At 38.0% G+C, this 26,589-nt stretch overlaps 1 protein-coding gene across 1 annotated transcript; it reads right to left on the bottom strand.

Moving 5' to 3' along the window:
- Positions 1 to 6,670: 6,670 nt before the first annotated feature.
- Positions 6,671 to 8,528, bottom strand: LOC147621390 (homeobox-leucine zipper protein HAT4-like). Its single transcript, XM_086824553.1, has 3 exons — positions 7,944 to 8,528; positions 7,509 to 7,588; positions 6,671 to 7,354 (listed from the first exon to the last, which is right to left on the bottom strand). Exons 1-3 carry the CDS (start codon positions 8,409 to 8,411, stop codon positions 7,021 to 7,023), a joined length of 882 nt encoding a protein of 293 aa, XP_086680679.1. The 5' UTR covers positions 8,412 to 8,528; the 3' UTR covers positions 6,671 to 7,020.
- Between the last annotated feature and the right edge of the window lie 18,061 nt (positions 8,529 to 26,589).

Here is a 26,589-nt window from a genome sequence, read left to right as displayed (position 1 = left end):
AAAGCCCAAAAGAACTGTCAACAATACATTAAAACATGTTGCTCACATGGAGCAACATGTTGCTCATATGGAGCAAGAACTGACGCGGTCAAGCTCATGGCCCCAGCCATGAAAGAAGAAGAACATCTCTTTCCAAGAGGAGGATCAACACCGAGAAGAAAATCTAGAGGAAGCATTGAAGGAAGACATGGACGCGTGAAGAGAAGCTGCCACAACAAGAAGACTGAGAGAAGAGGAAGACATGGACACGTGAAGAGAAGCTGCTAAGACAAGAAGACTGAAAACAAGAGAAGATGTGAGGCCCCAAGAAGTGAGGAGCCATGTGAAAATCTTTGAGAGAGAGAGAGAGAAACCCCACAACCCAATGTAACCTACCCCAACAGAGTAAAACCACCTTTGAGCCACCGATGATGTAGGCCATGTGGTAAATGTATGTGTGAGCACTTTAGTCAAGGTCACGGGCACTTGTAGTAGCCTTGGACACATAGAGAGAGAGAGTGTGTGTCAAAGGACTATGAGTTTAGGGACTTGAGGCACTAGTCGCGGACTATCAAGTAAGAAGGAAACTTGGTATAGGGCCCAGGTGTGCTAGGATTATTCACTTGAGGGGAGGTGTGCTAGGCACTGGTCGCGGACTATCAAGTAATAGGGAAACTTGGTATAGGGTTCAGGTGTGCTAGGAGTATTCACTTGAGGGGAGGTGTTAAAATATACAAGTGAATAGGGTGTGTGCGGGGCAAGAGGCTGTAAAAGAGAATCTGTAAATGTGAGAGAACCTATGAAAAGGTGAGAAGTATCTACTGGGAGAGAATAAAGGGTAGCATGAGGACATTTAGGAGGTGTGGAGATATTCTGGGAGAGGTGGAGAGAATCAAGCAAAAGAGGTGGAGTGAATCAGTGGGATTGGATGCTTGGATGTAAACTCTATAAATTGAGGCATTGGCCTAATGAGAATTCGCTGGTTTTTTATTATCCATGCCTACATTAAGCTATCAGTTAATTGCTCACTAATCACATCTTAATTATCGTCTAATCTCTTTTTTTTTCTAATGATGTTGATTCTAGCATTTGATCCACCATAGCTCATCACATTGCTGCAAATTTAACAAGAGAGAGGCAAAGCGTATGACAATCTATAAATCTTAGGGATAGGCTAATTGGGGGTGGTGGGAGGGGGGTGTATTAAGGAACTTACATGCTCTAATACTCGATGTATACATGAAAGAGGGGATTAAACAAATAGTTATTTAATGTGATTAATTTATAGAGGGGGAACGAATATTAAAAATCCAAAAATGTACACTTCCAAAAGAGGGGTGAAGAATTGTGTTTAAAAATACAATTGAAATGTAGGAGTATTTTAAACATGTTCTATGTAGATTTTTATAGGGTGGACCACCCAAGATTAAATTTGTTACATCATTACACACATTCTTTTGTGTGCATAACATTTATTACAAATTTTGGAATTGTAAATTGTACACATTTATTATAACTTTGGAACCATAAAGTGTACACATTTAAATGTGTGCATATACACAACATCAATACTCATTCTTATATGTGCATTGATGTTTTGATAAGTTGTAATGTGTACATATATGTGATTCAACCACAATGCCATTCATAAATATTTCATGGGTTAGATCTAGGATTAGGGTGAAATGGATATAGAGCTAGGATTAGGGTTTGGGTAGGTTAGGCTTAGGATTAGGCTTTCATGATAGGAATTTGGGTAAGGAGGGTAAACCTATTCTTGGAAATATTTGGAGTGTGAGTGACTCTTCCCTAATGAGTATATGCTTTATCTACTAGTAACATAACACAATAGACTACATTCATGGAGGATAAGTTCAAGGGCCATGCGAGTGAGCTAGAACCACCATGTTAGCATATAAGTGACACAAACATATTATTGGGAGCTTGAACTAGATCTTGAAATGTATACATAGATAAGATAGTATGAAAATTTTGATATGTCATGATGTGATTAATAAGTCATAGTGGCATACTCTAGATTCATTGTACATCTTCAAATGGTATAAGAAGCATGTATCAATAATTGATAATCCCTTGAATATAATTCTCTTCATGCTCTAGAATATTGAAGTAAAGTGAACATATCAAAGAAACTAGTGTACTTTTGTGCCTAAAAGAAAACCTTTACAAAGGTACCTTTTCCTCTAAGAAATGAAAAAAATTTGAGCAACTAAATCCGTGTTGACATCCAATCTCCCTTTGATAGTTAAATTTGTTGTGTGCCTACTTTGAACCCTTTTTAATCCTTTAAGGTACACTTAAATCATTTAGTGGGTCCCCAGATATGATTTTTCTAAACTAGCATTATTACTCTAGCATTTAAGGTAAGAGCCATATGAAAAGACCAATGTGATGGTTATTATTTTTCCCAAAAGTTTATGGGGAATGGCTTAGCCTAAAGGTGTAGCATTGTGGATCTTTAATCAAAATACAATCAAGTTTGTAATTCTTTCTTTTATGCCCATGAAAACATGGTCATAAAGCACATGTATATTTAATTTAGTAGTCCAATGTTATGTCAATTATGTATTAGCAAAGTAGAGGGTCCCTCTCCAACTAAGTTTCATCATCACCATGGCACATCATGAGTTGGTGTCTAAATGATTGATGTGTAATCATGTGGAGGCCATCATGATTGAAGAGGTTCTAGCACTCAATTCTCCTTCCCATGTGAAAATCCACATTGTTACAAAGTAGAAAGTGCCTTTAGAACATGTTCAAAAGCCACTAATACAAGCTATGCAAATAATTTCTACTCAAACATCAAATTGGTGCATTGCTAGGCTTGGCATGCAACTTTCTCCTAACTTCCTATTACAATGAACTCTTAACCTTAAGGTATAATATATAAGATAAAGTATGGGTGCAACTTTAACTTATTGTCATAAAGTGTGGTGGCCTATTGGTGGTATTTGAACTTTCTCTTTTAAGGCTTGGTCCAAAATAACAGTGGTGATGAACCTTACATATCCATTTTTTCTTTCTTTTGCATGATCTAGAGCCTCGTACAATGGACCTGCACAACATTTTTTTGAATGATTTCATGCTTTCTTTTGGCCACTAGTGTGGTGACCTCACTTGGTTATGTGAACAAGCTCTATATAGGGATGCCAAAGATCATGTTCACATGAGGGCAGTTGATTGAAGGAATGCACACACACACACACACACACACATTCATAGGGCCTTTTTACACAAAGCCCGCTTAATTCCCATGTAATGACGCATGCAACATTTGAGCTCATCCACAATCCACCCACTCACAAAATACACATTAAAGGCCCGTAAGGCCTATTCATACTAGGGTAAGTCATCCAAATTTTTGGCTCATGTCTCATGTAAGGCCTATTCATACTAGGGTAAGTCATCCAAATTTTTGGCTCATGAGTTTATATCTAGTTACCATGTTGGAAAAGTTAAAAAACAACACGGAATCTAAAAGTAGAGACTTGAGAGGAGACCACTTATTTATTTTACCTTTTCTCTCTAGTAAAAGTAGAATTCCACCATTGGTCAATAGTACTATGATTTGAGATTTTAAGAGGAGACCACTCATTTATTTTACCTTTTCTCTCTAGTAAAAGTGGAATTCCAGTATTGATCAATAGTACTATGAATTGAAATTTTATGTTTATGATATAATAATAAACAAATTGAAAAGTTCACATAATGATTTTGTAGAAGTATACCACAAGTCAACATGATTGGCATGGCCGACCAACTAGGACCCACATATATAGATTGAGGTGGCACATTAGTGCATTAAAGTATAAAGCCGCACCTATAAAAAAGACAATGTAGGTACATGTGCATCAAACATAGCCAATTTATATCAAATATAATCATTTCACAAGATAAGACCTATGAGAAACGATTCTTTTATTGTTCCACACAACCAAGGTTACTTTTTTACTCCCATAGTTAGTGTGTTTGGGTATTTATTAAAGCCACAAACTTGAAGATAGTTTGCAATTAGGAATTTTGCTGAAAATTGACGCGACTGAGGGAACCCATCAAAGCCTACACCCATTATCCAGTTGTTTCCATAGTTGATCTTCCTTTATTTCATGCCAATTTCCATGCTTCAACAAGTTGCAACTAGTTGTGTTTGTGGAGAGTATTACATTGACTAAAACAAGTTAGCCAAATGCTTTTTGTGGTGGCAAAGTCAACCTCTAGTATCAAATTTGGAAAAACAAAACATTTTTCCCAGCAAGTCAAAAATAAGGAGGTATCTTGGCCGAATTTCCTATAAAAAAATCTACACATCAGTCAATTTTATAACTAAAATTTTCAAAATCTTTGCCAAGGCAACAAGCAGAAACTCCAACCTATTTTTTCAATCTTAGCCTTGAAAAAAACACAAAAAGGACATTTTCTTGTAGAACTCTTTTGAATATATCGACTTGAAACTAGTAGGAAGTTTTCATGTTACATGGAAATTAGCCCTTGATTCTCTTCATTTAGGAAATGAGGAAGAAATGGACATTGTAACAAAATTAAATAATTATTAAAGAAACACCATGAAATCTATTTCAAACTACTATCGTCCAAAAAGGAACAAATCAAAGGCTACGTTTTTTAGGGCGACATGCATGGGCAATAAATTATGACAATAAAAAGACAATGAGTCCATGCTATTATGCTAGCCTACCACAATATGATTGATTTTTCTTTTTTTGTGACCCTTCAAATTTGTCCATTTAAAGGAGAAGACGTAACTTGTAGGTCTTGTCCTCTCTCTCATTGTAAAGTCAATATCCATGCATCTAGTGTTTTCAAACATCAATGATCGAACACTTCTCCCCACACCCCCCATCATAATTATTGCTTCTCCAAAAAAAAAAGACAAAAGCAACTTTAATTTTCCTAGATTCCAACATTTGGACACTTTGGAGTTTAGAGTACAATTTTGATACCTCTAATATCACTATAAGTCTTGGCCAAATTTTTAAATAATGATTGAGAAGGTGTCGAATTCCTTCTTATGTAGAATGGGGGCCATTTCCTTGAAATGTTTTTACAAGCTGGCTAATAATTCTAAGTATATCACCTAACAATTGAACCATCTTCTTCTTATAAAAACCTTTATATGTCTATAATCATTCATGTTTCATAAATACCTTTGCTTAGTAATGAATATGTGGCCTAACTTGAATATTTCTAAACATTATATTGTCTCTCCTAGAGTCCAATTCTAAAATACATTGAACCACATACCAAGAAATGTCTAATTGTATCCATTTCTAAATCATGAAGTCTCTTTCTAGCCACCACCAAATCATGATATAGAAAGTTTCCTTATATAATTAAGGTGTCGGTAAGGCCTAATTTTTTTAAAGATTGTTTATAAGTATATATCGTGATGATAAATTGTTTTAACTTTCCTTGGAATGCACTTCCTAGGAAGTTTAGACAACACTCATGCAAGAAAAAGTGAGAGGAGTGCATGGGCCCCGCATCATGGGGCAGTAGCTCAGTTGTTAATTTGTTTGGTTGATATGCCCATAACCCGCATCATTGGGAGGCGGTAGCTCAATTGTTAAGGTGTTTGGTTGATATGCCCGAGGTTATGGATTCAAGCTCTGCTTGGCTACCCTAAATGATTTTATCTTTGTAATGTTGCCCGTGGGTGTGTGTGGGGTGTGGTGTTTGTAAAAGCACTTTTGATTATTAATCCATGGTTTGAAAAAAAAAAGATATTTTGATGATAATGCATAGATATCCCATGAATTTAATAATGGTTTTTGACTTCTTCTAGGTGTGGTCATTACTAGTTTACTCATTGTCATACAAAATAATGCAACACATAGGTACATGGACTAATTGTTGTGCATGTGCATTCATATACGTAGCAAATGCATACAAAATACACTTATGCATTGACATTGCAAACATGTTGTGTTTAGATGATCATTTTCTAATACACTGCAAGATCCCTCAAAGGCACCCTTTATAAGGCCCATTTTCTCCTTTGTATAAATCAACCATGCATGTATAGATATATTGCAAGTTAAAGGAACAAACTTTTTATGACTGGCTAGATAGTTTTGATTTGGAAATTGTTAAATCTAGAGTCTTACCAAGTTAAATGAACAAGCTTTTTATGGTTAGCTAGATAATTTTGATTTGAAAATGATAAATCTAAAGTCTTACCAAGTTAAAGGAGCAAACTTTTTATCATTGGCTAGATGATTTTGATTTGACAATTGTTAAATTCCAACAAGCATTTGTCTTTAGAATTAAAGAAAATCACCATCACCTATCTCACATCTTCATCTCAATCTCAATTGATGTTACAATTTGAAGATAAATAAAGAAGTATACCACAATCTAAATAGCACATTCAAAGGAACTCACATTGATGTAGCTCTGACACAGAGGATAAAAAGAACTTGAGAAGATCAAAGCTGCAGCGTGGATGCCTGCACTTCGATTATTGTGGCGAGTTGGGTAATCAATTCCAGGCTTTGCCATTTGTGGATGTGTAAATTTGGAGAACAAGCTCTTCTTCTATGAAGGGGTGGTGAAGAGTTATATTTGTTTCTTTCTGTTAATGATTCTTATAATATGATGAGATCCCAGGAGGTTGATGCTTTGTTGCCATGCACCGTGTTTTGGGCCTCATAAAGATTAAAAGGAATCTAGATATTGCTGGAAAATTTGATGATTTACAATTTCACACACACACTGGCAATTACAAGGTTTGCTTGCACAGAATAAGCCTCACCATGTCCTTGAGTTTCAGTTTACACATTAAGGCACTGTCTATACTTAATAGGCAGGCATTCATTACCCTAGTCAACAGTATGTGAGGCTATGTATTCTTTACAAAAGAAGGCTAGCTACTACAAGGAAAGCCATCAACCTCCTTCACGGAGGAGAAGGGGATTTCTCTATTACAGTGGTAAAATTTCTTCTTGCTGTTGGGACTAATCTCAATGTCGTTGGGGCCACATTTAAGGGGCCAAAATTTTAGACCTAGCATGCAGCTGAGGACTTTTGTTGTGAGGGGAAGGTGAGGGGGAAGTGGTGGGGATTGAGTAAGGGGAGGCTGCTGGCAGCTGTGGTGGTTGAGGATGCTGTGGTGGCGACAGTGTTGGCATGAGGGGCTAGGCGCTCGCACGAGGGGCACATGGTGAGAGTGGCTGCGGGCAAGGGCATGTAGAAATCATGGGAGATGACCCAGGGGGTGCCCACCTTCAACCCTCTCAGCTCAGCCACCTCCTTCTGCAACCGCCTATTCTCCTCAGTCAACAACTCGCAGCACCTCTTGAGCACCTCAAAGTCCACCTCTGTCTGCTTAAGCTTGGTCCTGCACACACAGAGTGTCCACATCCAATTAGGGCCAATAGAGCTTCCCTCTTACTTCAAGCCTCTTTTTTCTGTTTTCCTGGATGGAGCCACCTATGTGGGTTACAACAGAAGTCAGGAAAAACTAATAATGCATATAAGGTCTCCATCTATACCTTGCTCTCCTGTTTTGAAACCACACTTCAACTTGCCGAGGCCGTAGATTGAGCTGTTTGGCGAGCGCATTTTTCTGTTTCTGTGAAATCACAGACTATATATCAGTTGATTCGGCACAAGGTTAAGATAACCTGCTTGCCAGACGATTGGCTTTAAGCACACGGTTAAAACAACTCGCTAGACAGAGATGATTTGCTTAAGCACAATGTTAAGATGATCTGCTTCTCATATAATTTGCTTAAGCACAAGATTAAGACAGCCTTCCTGATTGGGATTACTTAAGAACAAAATTGAGCCTGCGGGAGCACAAGCCACCATTCCTTTGGGCTTTTACATAAGCGCAAGATTAAGGCAAAAGATTAAGCCACACACTTGATTAAGGCCGAGATCAAGCTTGATCCCTTAATTAACCCACGATCGAGCAGGAGACCTACCGGATTGAGGGTGATGTGCTCCTTGAAGCTCTCTTCAAGGAGGGCAGATTGCTCTTTGGAGAGCCGAAGCTTCTTTCTGGCACAGCCTCCTTCTTCCTCATCGCTGGCCCGCGATGTAGCCTCATGAAAAGTTCTCTCATGATCTGCTTCTGCTGCCTTCTCGCGCTCACGCTTAAGGCCCGGAAGGCCAGAAAGCTGCAGGGTAGGGGGCTCTTGGGCGTCATCTTCACTCTCTGAACTGGAAGGCATCTGGTTCACATCGATCCCACGCAAGCTTTGAGGGCCATAGCCATTCATACTCCCCCGAAGACTGAAACTGCTGGGCTGGGCCTTCTGAGAACATGGGCGCAAAGGTAAAAGCTCCAATTGTACAGGACGACTGGAACCCTCTGCTGTGTTAATCCTAGAACTAGCCATGGAAAGCTCCATGGCCAGGTTAAGACTGGTGGGCGGATTGCAAGAAGCCATTGATCGCAGCCTAATTGCACAGAAAACAGAGGCAACTGAGCTCGCCCTCAGGAGAAAGCTTAGACTGGTTCCCCAAATTATGCATGCAGAAGAGAAGTGAAAGTGCCGATTGCAAGAGCAAAAAAAATATTTATTTATTTTTTAACGTTAAGAACTCCTTTCCATGATTGTTGAAAAGACGCTGATATGCCCATGTCATGCTAGACTAGTGCATTTCACAACCCGTTCACGCGGGAGGCTAGCACCAACCAAGTCCTCTCACATTGTGGCCTCTCCATTGGTGTATGCCTATCCGCACGGCTTGTTCACATGAGCCTCTCCGGTTGGCAACCAAAAGGAATCCATTGTTTTTCGTCCTTTTTTTTTGCGACGGAGAAACACACATTCTTTCACACCTTAGTATGGGAACGAGGAGCGCATGGGGGGAGGGGTGGGGCTAGAATCGAGAAGGGCGTCGCGGCCCGTAACCCTGTGAAGCCTACGTCATTTATATGGGTGTCCTTTGAAGCCTTATACATATAATTGGGCTTCCTTGTGAAGCCTAGCTACTCGTTTTGAGGCTTCATATGACGCTTCAAATGGCCTTGGACGCCCAAACGGGCGTCAAATTTAAGGCCTGGTCGCGGGTCTATTGTGCCCAACCGTCAATCAGTTGAGAACTAAACCATAAAAATCCTACAGTTTTGTGCATTTCCCATTTATTAAAGGCCAAGAAATGTTGCAATTTTATGCATTTTAACTCTTGCAAGACAAGGTTGTCCCATGCTAGAGAGAACCCCACCTCACTAACAAGGCCAACAATAAAATTTCACAACCAACTATGGACTAAATAAGTTCATGCACCCAAAGAATCTAGAGGCCTTTCACCTCCAATATTCTTATCTAAAATGAGACATTCATCAATGACACCCCAAGATAGTATGTGAATGATGCCTACCTTGAAGTTTATGGGAGTTTAGAATTATCAATCCTTCAATGCACAAATGAAGAAACATAAGGGAATTTACTTTATGGCAAGGATGCACATAGTATACATATAATATACGGTGGCATGGTAATTACAATACCAAAAACTATGGAAAGGGTGCACATACTATAAAATATAACATATGATGGCATGGTAATTCTTTCAAACAAACCATGCCATCCAATACCAAGAAGTGTAAACATATAACATATGATGGCATGGCAATTACATCTAAGAAGTTTCTTTCAAACAAACCATGCCATCCAGTATTGAGAAATGTAAAGCCCTTCATTCTCTATAAATTATGCAAAGCCTAGATACTATGCAATTACATCTAAGAAGTTTCTTTCAAACAAACCATGCCATCCAGTATTGAGAAATGTAAAGCCCTTCATTCTCTATAAATTATGCAAAGCCTAGATACTATGATATCACCTTCAAAAGAAATCCCTTTTTGACAGTATTTATGCTAAGGTGCACTAAGGCATTTGCTCATTACATGAGCTAGCTAACAAGGAAGCAATGCTTTGCCAAGTCTTTTGTAATACATGGAAAAAAAAGCTCAATAATTGACGTGTGTACAAAAATACTTTTGATCCGTTGAGTGTTTCTCTCATGTTGAGCTATTACACTTTAACTACACGAGAATTTGAACTATTACACTACACGAGACTCTGAGCTATTACACTTGAACTACATGAGAATTTGACATTCTATAAAATAGTGGACAAGTGGGTTTTCCATTTATCCTTATGTGCCAACTTGCTTGCATGATTATGAAACCCATTATGAATTACTAGAGGCATGTTATGTACCATTATGAACTTAAATACCTTGAAGGGTAGGTGTAGGGTAGTCTCTTACAATGGTAGAAAGAAGTTCAACGTCATTGCTTCGGTGGGTAGATCCCATGTTTAATCTTGTTGTGAATATTTTTGCATGTTACATTTCTTATATACCATAAAGTTTTAGGATCTTATCATTTGAACTGCAACAAATTAATTTCTCAAAGCCAACTTCATTCATTTTTCATCTTAAATACCACTTCTTTTAGGAGAATGTGGCCCTTGAAGTATATGTTTATGATAGTATAAGATACAATTAAGTTGAACATGCCAATTGCTCTACTCACATATCTAGCTTCAATTGGAGCATCTTGAAGATTATCTTTCAAGGAAGGTGTTGAGAGTTTGCGATGGGGAGTGAAACTTAAAAATATGTAAGGTAACACCATGAGAGTTTGTGGTGGGGAGTGAAACTTAAAAATATGTAAGGTAACACCATGAGAGTTTTCATATTGCAACTGTCAAGTGAATCTATAGTCATGCCCTATTAAGATGTTCACAAGAGAATGAATTTTGAAGGTTGCAAGGTCATGTAATGTAGTAGTCTTAGTAATGTGCAAGTGTTCTTACTTGTCAAAATAATGACCTGAGAGAAGCAAAAGGTGCATATAATTCTACAAAATTCTTTATTTTATACCTAACAGAATAGTGGCATGACAGACCTTGTTGTTTCATGAGGCCATTCTTAGTTTTAACAAACTTTGACTTGTTGATGTAAGATCTCTCTTAAAGTAAAGCTTCAACAAGAAGCTTCAATGATGGAAGTAGTATTGTTTGTGATTTTTTCCCCACACAAGGTGCACTAAGGACTCAGGAGAGGAGGTTGGGTTTCCCTCCCTCACAAGGTGCACTAAGGACTCATGAGAGGAGGTTGGGTTTCCCCCAAATTTTTATAGGGTGGCCTTGAGTTAACAACCTCCACCATGAGTGTCTTACTTTGAAACAAATAATAGATGCACTTAAATCTAGCTCCACTCAACAATTTCTTTTCATTGAGTTATTTTGTTCAAATGATAAAGGACCCTACAAACACACATAGACTCATTCTTTAAAAAGAACAATTCTAGGAGAAATGTAACCGTTCAAATGAGCCATATGCTATAAGAGGTATTTCTTGCATAAACACACATAGACTCATTCTTTGAAAAGAACAATTCTAGGAGAAATGTAACCATTCAAATGAGCCACATGCTATAAGAGGCATTTCTTGTACTCCCGTTTCCACCCAATGTTTATAAAAATCATGCTAATGCATGATGGAGTTAAATCATTTTCATCTTCACATGAAAAATAATGTTTTTTAGTTTCTTAAAAAATTCTTCCTACTCCAGTGTGGGTCTATCTTACTTCATATCTAAGGTTGTTTTTATAAACAATAATGTCATATACTTACTTTAAATCCTTTCCAACCTTAATTAGTCACTACTATAGATGATAAGTTGAACAAGAGAAATGATAGCTTGAACATGATTTGACAGTAACTCCCTTGCAGCATTTGACCCCCCTCCACTTTGGAAAACTAACTCAAGCACCCAAAATATTCCATCAATGATTGAGAAGAATCACCATTAATCAGTCTATTTCCTACTTTTCTCAAAGCTTTAGTGAGCCAATAATATGAGGAATATTCTTGAGAAAATTAAGAATTTAAATATTTTAGTTATAGTTTAACTCACAATTACAAAAATACCTAGAACCTTTAAAGTTATATATTGATTGAATGAGAAAAATGTTTTTTTGTGAGTATTACACCACCATGTGACACAAAGTCCTTGAAAAAGGTGATTATTAGCACATTAATATGGTGCCAAGACTAGCTATAGGCTTCAATCATGTTTTACAAGCATGTATACTATCCAAATTGTGTGATTTCATAATTGGCTATCATATAAAAAACAACAACCAACATAAAAAGGATGGCGAAACTCTTCCAAAAAAACATAATGAGGATGTTATTTCACCAATAGGATTTAATTTTGAATTGCACTTTAAGATTATGTAAGATAGCATGAGAGCTCGATAATAAAAGGGGTTTTTTCCTTTCATGTAGTAACACAAAATATACATACACAAGGGGGGATTTGATTAAAAAACACTTCAAAATTTAAACCCATGGGGTACCTTTTATTGACCTTAAATCTGAAGAAGAGTTTTACTTAATATAAATATGTATATACTATATGGGGTTTTCATATAATGATGTACATTTTGGTCCATCATTTTTGTCATTATGGAACACCTACAAGACCCTATGTTTTTAAGAAATCATTAAAACATAAACTATTATGAATGTGGACATGATTAGATGGATATGGGATGAAGTAATTAAATTAAATTATAATAATTTTAAAGTATATAATAATGATATTCATAGGTGTAATTGGTTTTAAGTACTATTATAAGCATGAATTTTTTAAATAATTTACACATTGATAGTGGTATTCATAGGTGTAATTGATAGTTGACACTAATAGTGATATTCATAGGTGTAATTGATAATTTACACATTAATAGTGATATTCATATATGTTACACATTGATAGTGATATTCATATGTGTTTCACATTGATAGTGATATTCATAGGTGTAATTGGTATTCAGTACTCTTATAAGCATGATATTTTTTGAATAATATACACATTGATAAATTTAAGATTCATTTACATGATTTTAAACAATAAGTTTTATACAAAAAATGCAAAACAACTATAGATGAGCACATCTCAATGCGTCAACATTTCCCTTTGGAATTAATGATTGTATGTACATAGTCAAAAGAAATGCAAACATGAATTTTTTTTTTCAAGATCCTTTCACGTATCTTATAATTATTATACACTATACTTTACAATCAAAATGTCACATGTTTTTAGAAAGATCATTATTTTGATTTTTTGTCATTGGATATAATTCTATGAGAAGGTGCATGCACATCAAAAGAAGAAACCATAATTAATAGAAGTGAGGAACAAATTAAAATTTTAATCCAACAAATAGGAAACATAGAGTGTATATTATGAGAATGTATTTTAAGCCCTCTTAAATAATTTGGGGATGTCTAGATTATTTTTACATCATGCCAAATTACATTAATATCATGGGTGATGCCAGTATAAATATTAATACGTAAGGTGCACATTGGTGTATCCTTGGGGCCTCCACTGTTTGTTCTCGGGGGGGGTGCACTACTAAGAAACCCTATGTATCACATGCATTCAATGGGTATTTAAAAAATCCCTTATGAATTTTTTATGGATAAAATGACCCCTTTTTCTTTATGGATGTAGCAAAGTAAAAGGAGACTCAAGTCAATTTGGGCCCAAGGCCAAGGGATGAAGGGGATGTGAAAGGGGCCAAGGGCTAGGACTAGGGTTGGGCATGCCCATGGACATTAATAAGTGTAGTGTGAAAGGGTGGCCTAGTATATAAGTGAATATGGGCCAATGTCATGGGAAACTTTTGATAATCATCATAATAATCTTGGCTGGGAGATCGGCAAGCTTCAAAGTGCTACATCGATAATCATCTTGTGGGAAATTTCATTTGGAGAAAAGTAATGGCACAAGCAAAGTGGCATTGATAATCATCTTATTTGCAATTGTATTTGGAGCAAGCCAATGACATGAGCAAAGGGGGGGAAATATTACAATTGTTGATATTTGCATATTACCTATGATTGGGCATCATTTGTGATCACATTTTGGATTGAGTTTCAATAGAAATGTGTGATGAAGGTGGTCTATCGACCTCCAATCGGCCATGACCAGCACCACTTTCGTAGTGCCCATCGACATCCACTGTGCCCAAACAACAAGGTGGTTTTGTGCCGATCTGCGTTCTCACTTCTCCCGAAGGCCCTTCCACAGTTCGTAATTTGCATGCGATCAAGTAGAGAGCTTGATCCTCTGGTTTGTATATACCTCTCATTCTTTAAGAAGCAATATTATTGCTGTGGGCGCACATTCGATTAGCATGTTCATTGATTAAACGTTGTGTTGATTAATTGCATTGTTAATAACCTTTTCTAATTAATAAGCATAAAAACAACATGCAATGTAACCATGCATTTACTGTAGTACTCGGTGTTGCTAAGTGATTGATTAATTAAATACACCAATAAATAACATTTTATGATTAATAAGCATAAAGACAAAATGTAACGTAAGCAAATTTTCCCTGCATACCTACAACCTAAACCCTAAATTTAGTCATAGAGGTTTTTAGGTTTTGCCTAGGTCTTTGCACCCTCTTGCAACAATACTCCATAAGTACTTCGCATCAAGCTTTAAAGATCTTGATTCTGACATCGTTTGGGGGGTGAAATTAGGTTTTTTAAAAATCACCTAACCCTAATTCAGTCATAAACCCTAGATTTTGTCACATGAGTCTTTACATATATTGTTAGTACTTCATTAGACCTTCCAATCAAGCCCTTAACTCTCTGATTCTGATTTCATTTGCTAGGTCAAAGTGACATAGTTGACTTTTTGACAGAAGTCAAAACAAAGTTGACTTCTTTGGGTGAATGAAAGTACATGCTAAGATAGTTCCAACAAGCTATAGATCATTAAAACAGGTTGAGTTTTGGTCATCCTATAGTTAACTTGCCATTTTCAGTAGTACTTCATAAACCCTAAAACAGAGAGTATTTGCCTCATCCAGAAACTTTTTGTTTTTACATATTGTATTAGTACACATCATTAGCTATCCATAGAGCCAAAGACCATTAAATTTGGAGCTTGGGAACCCTTTCAAAAGTCTTTTGAGCAATTGAGATCATGCTGAAGCCCAAACTCAATAAAGGGAACTACAAGGAAGCTCTTGAGTATGAAGCGAGCACATCGGAAGCAAGATAAGTAGCAAATTAGGATGCTCAAGGAGCTATGCAAGAAGAAATTAGTGGTAATATCAATGAATGGGTGCATCAAGAGGCAAATGTTCCACAAATACCTAAAGAAGATGGTGACATTAACATGAACAACATGATGTATCTCATGCAAACTATGATTGAAAGGATGGACCAAAGATCTCGGTTCATGGTGACAAGTTTCACTCTATGAGTAAGGAGCTACATGAAGGGATCACAAGCTTGAGGCAAGATGCGGATAAAGGCAAAGAAGCTTAAGGTGGACCTATGTTGCATCCATATGCACCAAACACTTTTCCACCAATGAGGCCACAAGCTTATGGATCTTTGTGAGGGACCTACCATTTTTTGAGCTAAAACCCACGAGCTCTCAGGCTAAGGTATTACAAAAGAGGAGAAATTACTAACTTTTTAAGAAAAAATCATATGATCCCACCAGCATGTTTATCCAAGAAATATGGATATATTATTAAATTATGTATTTTTTACATTCCAAGAAAGGAACATTGATATTCCATGATGGCTAGAAAACAAGCACAACTGAATATTAGGAGTTACATGTGTGGGTGGCATGGAGAGAGACTAGCAGATTTAAGACACATGAATGTGAGCATATGTAAAGGAGATCATGCCCATGTAAGAGACTCCTCTCCATGCACTTAATCAACAAAAGTATGAAGGACAAGGAGTTCATGGGTCTGTAGAGAAGATCATCGCTAGATACATAGTAGGATAGACTTAAGTAATGTCGTTGAAAAAAGGCATAAGAAATAGCTTTTAAACTTATCCAATTGTAGATATAGATATTTATTGTCAAAATTTTTCATATTGAATCATGTTTTTTAAAGATTTAACCCATTAAATGCACTTAAATGGCATTTTCCCTTCGATTTGAGTGGTTGGATGACTATATTTGGACACTAGATGTAAGAGTTCTTGCAATTTTGAAAAGTTGTGGGGGCTTGCCTTCTTTCACAAGCTATCCCAAGTACTTTCTCTAGAGAAAGTACTTGGGCTTGTTTTCTTTCACACCAAGTTATCCTAGTTTGTGTGTATATAGAGAAGATCTTGCTATCTTAATGACTCCTCCTTAAGTACTTTCCCTAAGGGGAAGTAGAGAGGAAAAGGAGGTCATGGTAATGTAATGGAGAACATAGCCATGCTAGGGACTCTTCCCTAGGTACTTTCTACAAGTAAATATGGAGGATATGGAGGTCATGTGTGCTTGTAGACGAGGCCATACCAAGAAATTCTATTGAACATGTATCCCCACTAACCCTTTTTTCTACTATGTTGTATAATTTCTTGGATAAATATATGAATTAATGCATGTGGAAAATTATAGCTTGGTATTTTTAAGTTGGAGGTTTTAGCTCGATAAATGTGCATACCCCTTTTGTGGGACCTTCACATACAAATGCATTGCATACTCCTCAAGCTAGTATGCACCATGTTGATGGAAATCATAGATGAATCTATTCTTGGAAAGGACAACTTGCCTCCATCTTTGATGCATCAAGGTGGAACAATTATGCCGGGTATGCCTATGCATGGTCCTATGAATGGGGCCAAGAATATGAACACGATGAGGCACTTCATGCAAAACATGCTCGATAGAACGGACCAAAATTTCCAATGCATAGTGGACAAGTCCAATGCCTCGATCAAGAATAATCATTGTGGATTATCTAGCTTGGAAGAAGAACTTGGCACAGGCCATAAAAGTTATGGTTAACCAATGTTGCATGTTTATGCACCAAACACATTTCAAGCAAGTGGACCACAAGATGGTAAACCTTTTGTGGGTTTAACACGTGCAAATACATTACATTTTCTTCAAGCTAGTATGTATTATGGTGATCAAATTCATGGACCTATGCTCGAAAAGGGGAACTTACCTCCATATTCAATGCAACAAGGAGGGGCAAATGCATTTGGTATGCCTATGCATCAAGTTGATACATATGGATTAAGTATGCCTATGTATGGTTCCTCTTCAATGCATATGTGCAATCAAAGATACCATTCACCCTTGTCTATCAATGAGCCACATTGTCAAACACTCTTTTCTTCATCAAAAGGAGTGATTGGAGAAAGGCAATGCACAATGCTTGATGGTGAAGCTACTACAAGTGAAGCCAAGATAAGAAGGATCAATGTATGTGAATTGCTGGTGCCAACTCTTGGTTTCCCTATTTCATTGAGTGGGGATAGAAGGTCTATTATACACTCAATGTTGCTAGATTTAGACTTTGCCAAAAGTAATAGAGGGTCTCCATTTACTCGCATTTAGTCAATGCATGGAGTATAATTATGTGGGCCTTTACACACATATTATGGGTGTTGAATTGGAGGGCATGCTTGCTGTAATTTTTGGACAGCAAGAAGATGAAGATACTTTGTTTTGCTAAATCTTTCTCAACAAGTCATCAATGTATCCGTGGTCAAGGCATGGGGTCAAAGGGGATACACAAGCTAAAAATGGGTATGATTGGACAGCTTTCGTAAGTGCTTTGAATGAGGAATTTTCATCTCATGACATGATGCCACGAGATTGTGAGGACATTGTGATTGATAACATTTTGGATGAGTACTCGTTTGTTGATGAATGGGATGATGACTCATTTGTTGGTGATACACGTGATGACCATGCTTTGGATGGTCATGCATTGGGTGACGCATTGGGTGGCTCATGGAAGGTTCATAAGAATGAATTGTATGATCCATTTTTGAGTTTGGTTTGGAAGACATATGATTGTCAATTATTTGATTATGAAGGCTTAGAGGATGTGGATCATGATGCAAATAAAGGAGAATTATCTCATGATGAGATTTTTACACATGTGGTTTGATAGAAATCTCAAGGACAAGGAGATCGAGGTAGGAGATCTTGTACTTATGTATGGAGTCTGTAGTGAAAAGAAAAAGCTTAGATATCATGAATGGAAAGTGACCATTTAGGGTTTGTGAGGTTACTCCACAAGGCACTATACATGTTGAGACTCTTGAGACGAAGTTGAAACTGTCGGTTTCCTTAATGGTAGTAAGTTTAAAAAATAATATGGACCTCTTACCGAAGAATCCTTACGTCCTTCTCATGATAAGAAAGCCACCAAGGAAAGGGCCGCTCATCAAAAGAAGACCCAAGCCCAAGAGGAACCAAGGGAAAGACGAGCAAAATTGTAACAACGACGAGAAGGTAACCTTAAACCTACTACACAAACCTTTGTGGGAGAGGTTGAAGGGGACACAAAGGAGCACATAGCACATCTATGAATATCCATTCAATTGCCTAGCCCTTATGGTAAAGTGCTTTATAATGCATTACTAGATACAGGGGCTAGTCATAATCTAATTTCCTTCAATGCATGGAATCAGTTTGGGAAAACCCCAATTCGAAGATACCTCCTTAAAGGTGAAAGGTATCCATCGTAGAAATACCAAGGTTCTTGGGCTATTACAAACAAAGATATACTATGATGGCAGCAGCAGCAACAAGCAATGGGTGGGAGACTTCTTGGTTATGCCTGCCACCATAACATTACCTGAACCAATAATACTTGTATGATTGACTAGTCGACAAGGTGTGTCTCTGTGGGTGAAACCACAACTGAACAATCTAGTCATAAAACCCTACCACCTCTCACTATTATCATCAAGGGCCACAAAGAGGAGGAAGCTTCAACATCCACAAAATCTATAGAAACCCCCTCCACTTTAGTCCAATATTCAAAACACTCTCGATCCTTCTACCTCCACACAGCATACACCTGCATATCAACAGAATGAATAGATTCGAGACGAGCTACAAAGTGGCAACCCAAATCTACCTAGAAATGAGTTCCCAAGATTTCTCAATCCATACCACCTCAACCAACCAAGGAAGGAGGACCTCAAGACAAGAATCAGTGCTGGAAGTCCAAATTACAAGTTGCCCCAAAATGGATCCCCAAATTCTTATTAAAATCTCAAGGCTACTACAAGGGTAACCATTGTATTTGGATACCAAAACATAAAAGTATACCACTAGTCTTCAATTCCCAAACCTCCTCATCAATGATGGATAAAGACTTCAAAGGAAAAGCTATTGTAAAAGAGCCTTCACCACCACCAACACCCAAAAAAGTCTAGATTCCAAAGAGAAACCCTATCACACAAAGCATGGTGATTGATGGTGAAGCCTCTACATTGCTAAAGGTTACAATACCATTGATAGCTATCCAAGCCCCAACCCCATTGGTCAATCTAGATGAGCGACCCTCTATGCAAGTGTCAACTCCATTTCTCATCAATAGTGTGGTGAAGCCATAAGCTCCATCCGGTCTTATGAGAGCCCTTTACCGCCATTAAAGCTAGAAGTTGACATGCCACAACAAGTAACAAAGAGCGCTCCTAGACAACAAACATTGATGGAGCAAGGTTGGAAGAAGGGGAAAAAAACCTACAATACCTTTTGTGAGGTCAAGGTATGATAGTAAGCAGGAAGGGGAAACTTATACTAATATCATTACTTTTGACCTCCACATTTTGCTCCCCGACAAAGTTTATGTCCATATCAAGAGGGAGCCTGTTGGAAAAAAGCTAACCCATGACAATCTAGCTTGAACCAATAGTGTACAGTAATATAGCAACTATACACATACTAAAAAACTGACTAACCATACAAATTTTAAAAAAAGAGATAATGATAAGTATTACATATCAAATAGAAGAATAAAGTACAACTGTATTGTGACTACAATGTATAGCAATATAGCAACTATACACATACTAAAAAACATACCAAAAAAAATTTTAAAAGATGATGAATAAGGAGTGCATATCAAATAGAAGAATGAAGTACGACTCTATTGTGACTACAAGCCGTGAGCATGGACTTTTTGTGGACCAACACGAGTGACCCTATCCTGGACTTGGATTTCTAGGAATGGTACTATAAGGGCAGCTAAGTATTTCCCCTTTCCAAACCCACTCACACTATTTTTATGCACCACTATGGGAAAGATGTTGTGGAGTCATCTTTGTGGACATGTTCTACCTATAGTTCCATCCCTTTGCACCATGCATTACCTGTAGGCATCGCATGTTGTACGCAGCGTCCTACTTTTGTTGGCAGTGTAAAACTTATTTTAGGCGCTATGGGATAAGACTATCGCAGTCCATGGTAGGAGAGACACCATAACGACAAAATCATGAGAGTGTACGTTACCCAATGGGAGGAACCCAGTAAGATAGAACTACACAGGAACAACTTGTAGAGCAGTGGATGAGGGCGATAACTTATGGACTTCAGTTATGGCATAAATGTTTTCGCTTCCTTGTTCCTTCTCGGGCATAGTGGGTGATTTCCTTGTTCCTTCTCGGGTATAGTGGGTGGTTTCCTGTATAGCTTAGCTCATGGTATCTACTTAGCTAACTTACCTATAGTACCCATGCCATATCACAATGAGGATGCACTCATACCATTACCTACTAGACCAAAGGATGCATATATATATGGAGCACACCCAAGTGAGGGGGAGAATCAACCTAATGAACAAGGAATCGGAGCATGCTTACGAACTATGGTTAACTAAAAATGAGCTTTCTAGATGAGTATTATTTTTGGCCAGGTGTATTCTAACCCATCCTCACCTTTTGCTATTATTTCAATATTTTTATGATTCTCGATTTATTGTATATTGAATGGATGCTTGCATGGTTAGGTATCTGGTCTATCGATTTTCTAGTTATTACTTGGTAACATTTAGGCTTTGGTCCTAGTTAAATCTTCCCTGAGATCAACCTTACAGTATGCCAAAAGATTATCCACCTCCTAGGTAAATTGTGAAAGTAAAAATTATTTTTTTTATTTAAAAAAAAACCAAAAAAAAAACAAAACAAATATACGAAAAACCCATAAAAAAACCATCACCATCTAGGTAGGACTTTTGGCTCTTAGTGGTGATAGAACCTTGGGACTCCATGGGAGGGGATCTTGTGGCTAAAAATCTATTAATAAAGGACCAAAAGAAAAACCATCGTTGTGGAGGTACTTAGTGGTTCTCTTAGATACTCTTGTATGAGGACCATTGCTTGGGTCTCTGCAGGGTGTTGCCCTCCTTTTTTATTTTTAGAATTAAAACAAAACCTTGTATAATCACTTCAACAATTTCATTTACGAGGCTAGATAATAGCTCTAGAGATGGTTTCACCAAGTGATAGTGTGTCGAGACTAAGGTCATAACCCAAGGCATGCTTTTTTCTCCCATAGTTTAGATCAAATTTGGACCAACCTTAATATTATCCTTGTCTTAACTAGAAAATTTGGACCAACCTTAATATTATCCTTGTCTTAACTAGAAAATTTGACTAGTTTTAAATATCATTCCTCACTGCTTGATTGGTGTTTGCAATATGTTTAAATGCACCTTACTCGTGGTACCATATTGCCTTGCAGACCTTCCACTATGACTTTTTGACATTTCATGCATCCAACCTCAACGAATCTTCATTGACATATTCTGAGGATGGAATCTGCATCAAGAAAGGGGGCATATTAACCCTCATTGGACACCTCTCCAGCGTCATTGTATATTTTACGTGTGATCGCCGCTTATCTATGAGAGGCACACCACAGGATTAATAATGGAGATTGTATTCTTAGATTAAGTGGTTGCATAAGCCTAGGCAGCTATGGATAGCCATGGGGCTATTTTTTAAGTATGGCCATCCAAGGTGTGAAGGCTAGGGACCAAGATAAGGGTCATTATGTATTCTCACCATTCATTATTTTATGCTAATTCAATAGAGTGCTCTTCTTCTCTACTCTCCTACGCTATTGCTTTATTGCTTGCCGCTTTCTTGTTTGAGATCTTTCTTATATGTGTGTGAGAGAGTGAGTGTGTGTGCTTGAGTGGAGAGGAGGATCAAGATTCCATTGGAGTGCAGCGGCGGTAGCGTTTGGAGGAAATCTTGGAGTCTGGCTACACGGTGACATCGTCTCCTATGAGAATCAGAGCACAAGAAATCAACGAGGTGAGTGACACATCTTTTTTATGTGATTGTGGGCTAGGTTATGGTAGATCAACCTCTCCCAAGTGCTCCCAAGTGCGGTGAGGAAAGCCCCACAACATTGGCTAGTTCATACTCTTTCTATGGTGCAAGGGCTTCCCACACAGTTTCCCTATCACCTTCTAATACCTGAGTATCTTGATACATTGGAGCTCCACCAACTACTCCTTCCACATGGTGAGCGACTTCAGTTGCACGAGAAACATTCCTACTAGCAATCCTGGCCATCAATGTCTCTATGTGTGTCACTCTAGTGTTTAGTGAGCTGATATGTTGACTCAATACTGACTCAACATCAATTTGATTCTGACTCAATTAGAATCAAATGAGGGATAGAGAGTCAGTTAAGGTCAATTGTTGAGTATCAAATATCATCAATTGAAGGTGTAGAGGGCTTGGTTTGGCTTGTCTGGGTTAGAGGGAAGTATTTGTGAGTCTGATTTAACAGTCAAAGGATTGTCAATAGTCAGCTATCAACAATCAATAGTCAATAGTCAGAGGATTTTTAGCAATCAATAGTCAGTAATCGAACAGACTGAATAGTGGGCTGAAAGGTGATCTAGAGTCAGCTGTGTGTTAGCTAAAGTCAGCTGAGTGTCAGCTCAAAGGTGATCTAGAGTCAGCTGAGTGTCAGCTGCAATCAGTTGAGTGTCTATAGTGTTAGATCTTGGTGTCAACTGCAATTAGCTAAGTGTCAAGTGACTACAACTGTGAGTGTCCAGTAGCTACATCTAGTTGTGAGTGTCTATAGTGTTGGATCCTGGTGAGGTTTGAATGTTTTGAGGTCCTAAAAGTGTCAGAGGATACAGATGTGGTAGAGTGTGAGGTGGAGAGTCTATCAAAATTGCCTTTCTATAATGACACAGGTGATGATGGTGCTAGCATGGTTCAGCAAGCATATGTGCATGAGTATATGGTTAGTGGTGTGAATGATGATGTGGATACTTTGTTGGATGACACCTTGGAGAGCTTCCATGCTTTGTTTGACAAATCTATGGATCTAGGTGTGGTGGTGAGCAAGTTGATGCCATGTGGATATTGGAGTGTGTGTCAGGATGATGAACTTTTGGATGCTATGAGAAAACTGTGGAGTGAAGAAGTTGAGGATGCTTGACCAAGAGATGCAGCGAATTGCTGATTTGGGATAGTGTTCAAGATGTTGCTGAGACGTTTTTTTATGATGGTAAGGATGTATTGAGGAATGGAATGAAGGCTTACTGGGAGTACAGAGAGTTGAGAACGGCTTTGATTTGTGTGAAGATCTCAAAGCTGACAAGGATGGAGAGGGAGGGAGGAGGCTGGACAATAAGTATACATGGATGATACAGCCATTTGATAGAGGCAAGGCTGAGGGGTTGTCTGTAGATTATTTGGATATATTTAATCTAGGCGGGTGGATTAGTTCAATCAGATGGCTTTGGAGAAGGGTGTTGTACCCTTGATCCAAGTGGATGTTGAAATGCTGGTGGATGGGGGCGTTGTTATTGTATATAGAGTTGTTTTGGAATGGTTTGTGGAAGAGAGGAACTTGAAGCACAAAGGAGGCAGTGAAACATTGAAAGTGTTTCACTTAAGGGGGTGGGCAATATATGAGGAGAATCATGAGCCCAATCCAAACGTGATGTATATATAGATGCAATGTATATATGATGATGTGTAGTTGATCCTAGATGTGGCAAAAGAGACGTGTGGCAGCTAAGTGTAAAGGCGCAGGTGCGAAACAAAAAAGGAAAGCATATGGGAGAGAGAAAGAGTTGGGCAATACAGTATTCTGGAAGAAAGAAAGGCGGCGGCGGCGGCAAGGTTCAAGAGTGAGAATTGGAGAAGTTTTTGGGGTGGTTCATTGAGTGTGTGGATAGAGAGACCACTAAAGAGGGGGAGAGAGAGAGAGAGTGACTGCAGTGGAGCCGTGACTTGCAGGTCACCTTTCTTTGTGTGGAAGGTTGCAGGCTAGAGGTCCTACTGATTTTCAAGATTTCAGATAGAAGGACAATGCAATGTGAGAAGATTTGGTGGGTCAGAGCAGAGGGTATGCTGAAGACCAGAGAGTCGGCTAGGATTTGTGTGCCCTAGGTTATATGTGCAGCATCTCTGTTAGACATTTGACCTGTTCAATTCTTGCTCAACTATAGTTGTAGAGTGTCAGTAGTAGCTGAGTGCTGCTTTGTATGTGTTTGGGAGAGATATGCTACTTATGGCAATGAATTCTATGAGATTTGAAGTCATGGCTTAAGATAAATCTTTGGAGAGTTATGGCTGAGGTCTATCTGTGGAAGACTCTTGAGCTTCTTGGTGTTTTCTTTTGATGTGTTTTGCCCATGTCTCAAGGATGTTGAGACATTGATGTTTTTATCTATTTGTCGATGACAGAGAGTTTGGATTGTGTCAACTCTGTGAATGGATGCAAAGTCCTTTGTTTTTATGTATTTGTCGATGTGACAGAGAGTTTGGATTGTGTCAACTCTGTGAATGGATGCAAAGTCCTTTGTTTTTATGTTTTAGTTGTGGTATGTGTGTTGATTTGATAAAGTTCATGGAGATTGAACCGATGTGTAAGTCTAGTGTTTGGTGAGTTGATGTTAAGTCAGCTCAACATCAGATGAGGGGATATAGAGTTAGTCAGGTGAGTATCATATATCATCAACTAAAGGTGTAGATGTCTTGTTTTGACTTATAAGTCTGATCTAACAGTCAGAGGATTGTCAATAGTAGTTAGCTGTCAGCAGTCAGTAGTCAGTAGTCAGCAGTCACAACAGTTAGCAGTCACAGCAGTCAGCAGTCTAGCAGTCAGCACTCAGTAGTCAGACAGGCTGAATAGTGGGTTGAAAGGTGATCCAGAGTCAGCTATGTGTTAGTTGCAGTAGCAGAGTGTCTATAGTGTTGGATTATGGTAAGCTTTGAATGTTTTGAGGGGCTAAAAGTGTTGGAGGACACAGAAATGAGGAAGTCTGGTCTAGGTGAATCAGCTAAGTTGGTTTGGTCAGAACAGTCATATTGGAGTCAGTTGTGAATCAGTTGCCATCGGTTGAGAGTTCATAGTGTTGGATCCTTGCAAGGATAGAGTTTTTTGAGAGTCAAGGAGAGTCAAAGGACACATGAGAGAAAGTTTCTGATTTAGTTCCTTCAACGAAATCATCCGGGTCTAATCCCAAGAGCTGAGTCAGTTTTTAGTCAGTTTCAGAGACAGGCATGTGTCAACAGAAGGTCAGTAGAGAATCAAGCAAAGAGTTCAATAAGGTCATGGGGTTGTGGATCTAAGGTTAGAGGATAATAGGATAACCTACAGGACTCATTTTAGACTGGAGTCAGCATCAATCATATGATTCTGTTTATAGTCAGCATATAGCCAGTTGTGTGTCAGCACAGCTAGGGAGGATTCTAGTCAGCTAGATGCTAGAGGAGGTCAGCTAGGCTATATAGGTGGAAGATCAAAGGTTTTTGAGGTTAGGTCTAATTTGAGAGGACAATTGGAGAAGTCAGCTAGGTCAAATTGGGAAGTGTTGAGGTGTGTATAGGTGTCCAATGGTGTCAACTGGAAGGCTGAGGATAAGTGCAAAGTTGATTGGTGTTAGTGGAGCTGGGATACTTGTGTCTCTAGTTCTAATTCATTTACTTTTCTTCTTGTGTGCCTACTTGTGGTGTTATAGAGGCCATCACCCAGCAACCTTACAACGTGTACAAGTGAAAAAGTCTTATGTGGCATGCAAACACATTTATTCATGTGAGTTTCGGGCTTCATTAGAATAAAAACATGTTTATACACCAACCAAAGATACGCAATCATCATGTGAGGAAAGATCTCTGCCATCCATGAACTTATCCATGATATGGCTCTTAGTTCATGACTATATCTCGTCCAGGGGCCTATCCATGATTTTACGATGGGTGGAAACGAGAAGATCTACTCTTATGACACTTATGTTTATGCTAGATAAATTTTTGGCACTTATGATTGCATAGTTTTTTGGATAATGCAAAGCTGATATTTTGACATTAATTGTTTAGATAATATAAGCCTTGTTATTAGGTTTTTAATTATGTAGATCTTTCCGCTTGCCATTACCATGTTTTTAATTAAATGTAGATCCATCCTCTTGCCACCATTACCATTTTTTTTCAATACAAAAATAATGTATGTACTTCAAAGGTACCATGGTATTATTAATTTTTTGGATAAGATAAGCTTTGTTAATTATTAAGTTTTTGACTATGTAGATCTAGATATCCATTGGCATGTTCTTTCAATATGCAAAAATACATTTACTTCAAAGGTATCATGGTGTTAAATAATGTTTGAATTGAGGTATCCTACTAAAATATTTGGAAGAAAACATGCATCCTTCCTTAAAATCTCACTAGATTTTCTAAAAACTTTTGTGTGATAAGATCATGAAAACAAATCCCCATATTGAATGAGTGTTCCAATTTCTAAACTCAGTGTTCTAT

Source organism: Cibotium barometz, chromosome 30, assembly GCF_041138505.1.
Source record: "Cibotium barometz isolate CiBa-2024 chromosome 30, ASM4113850v1, whole genome shotgun sequence".
Lineage (NCBI taxonomy): Eukaryota > Viridiplantae > Streptophyta > Polypodiopsida > Cyatheales > Cibotiaceae > Cibotium > Cibotium barometz.
Note: the sequence above shows the minus strand (reverse complement) of the source record. Positions and strands in the feature narration are given on the sequence as shown.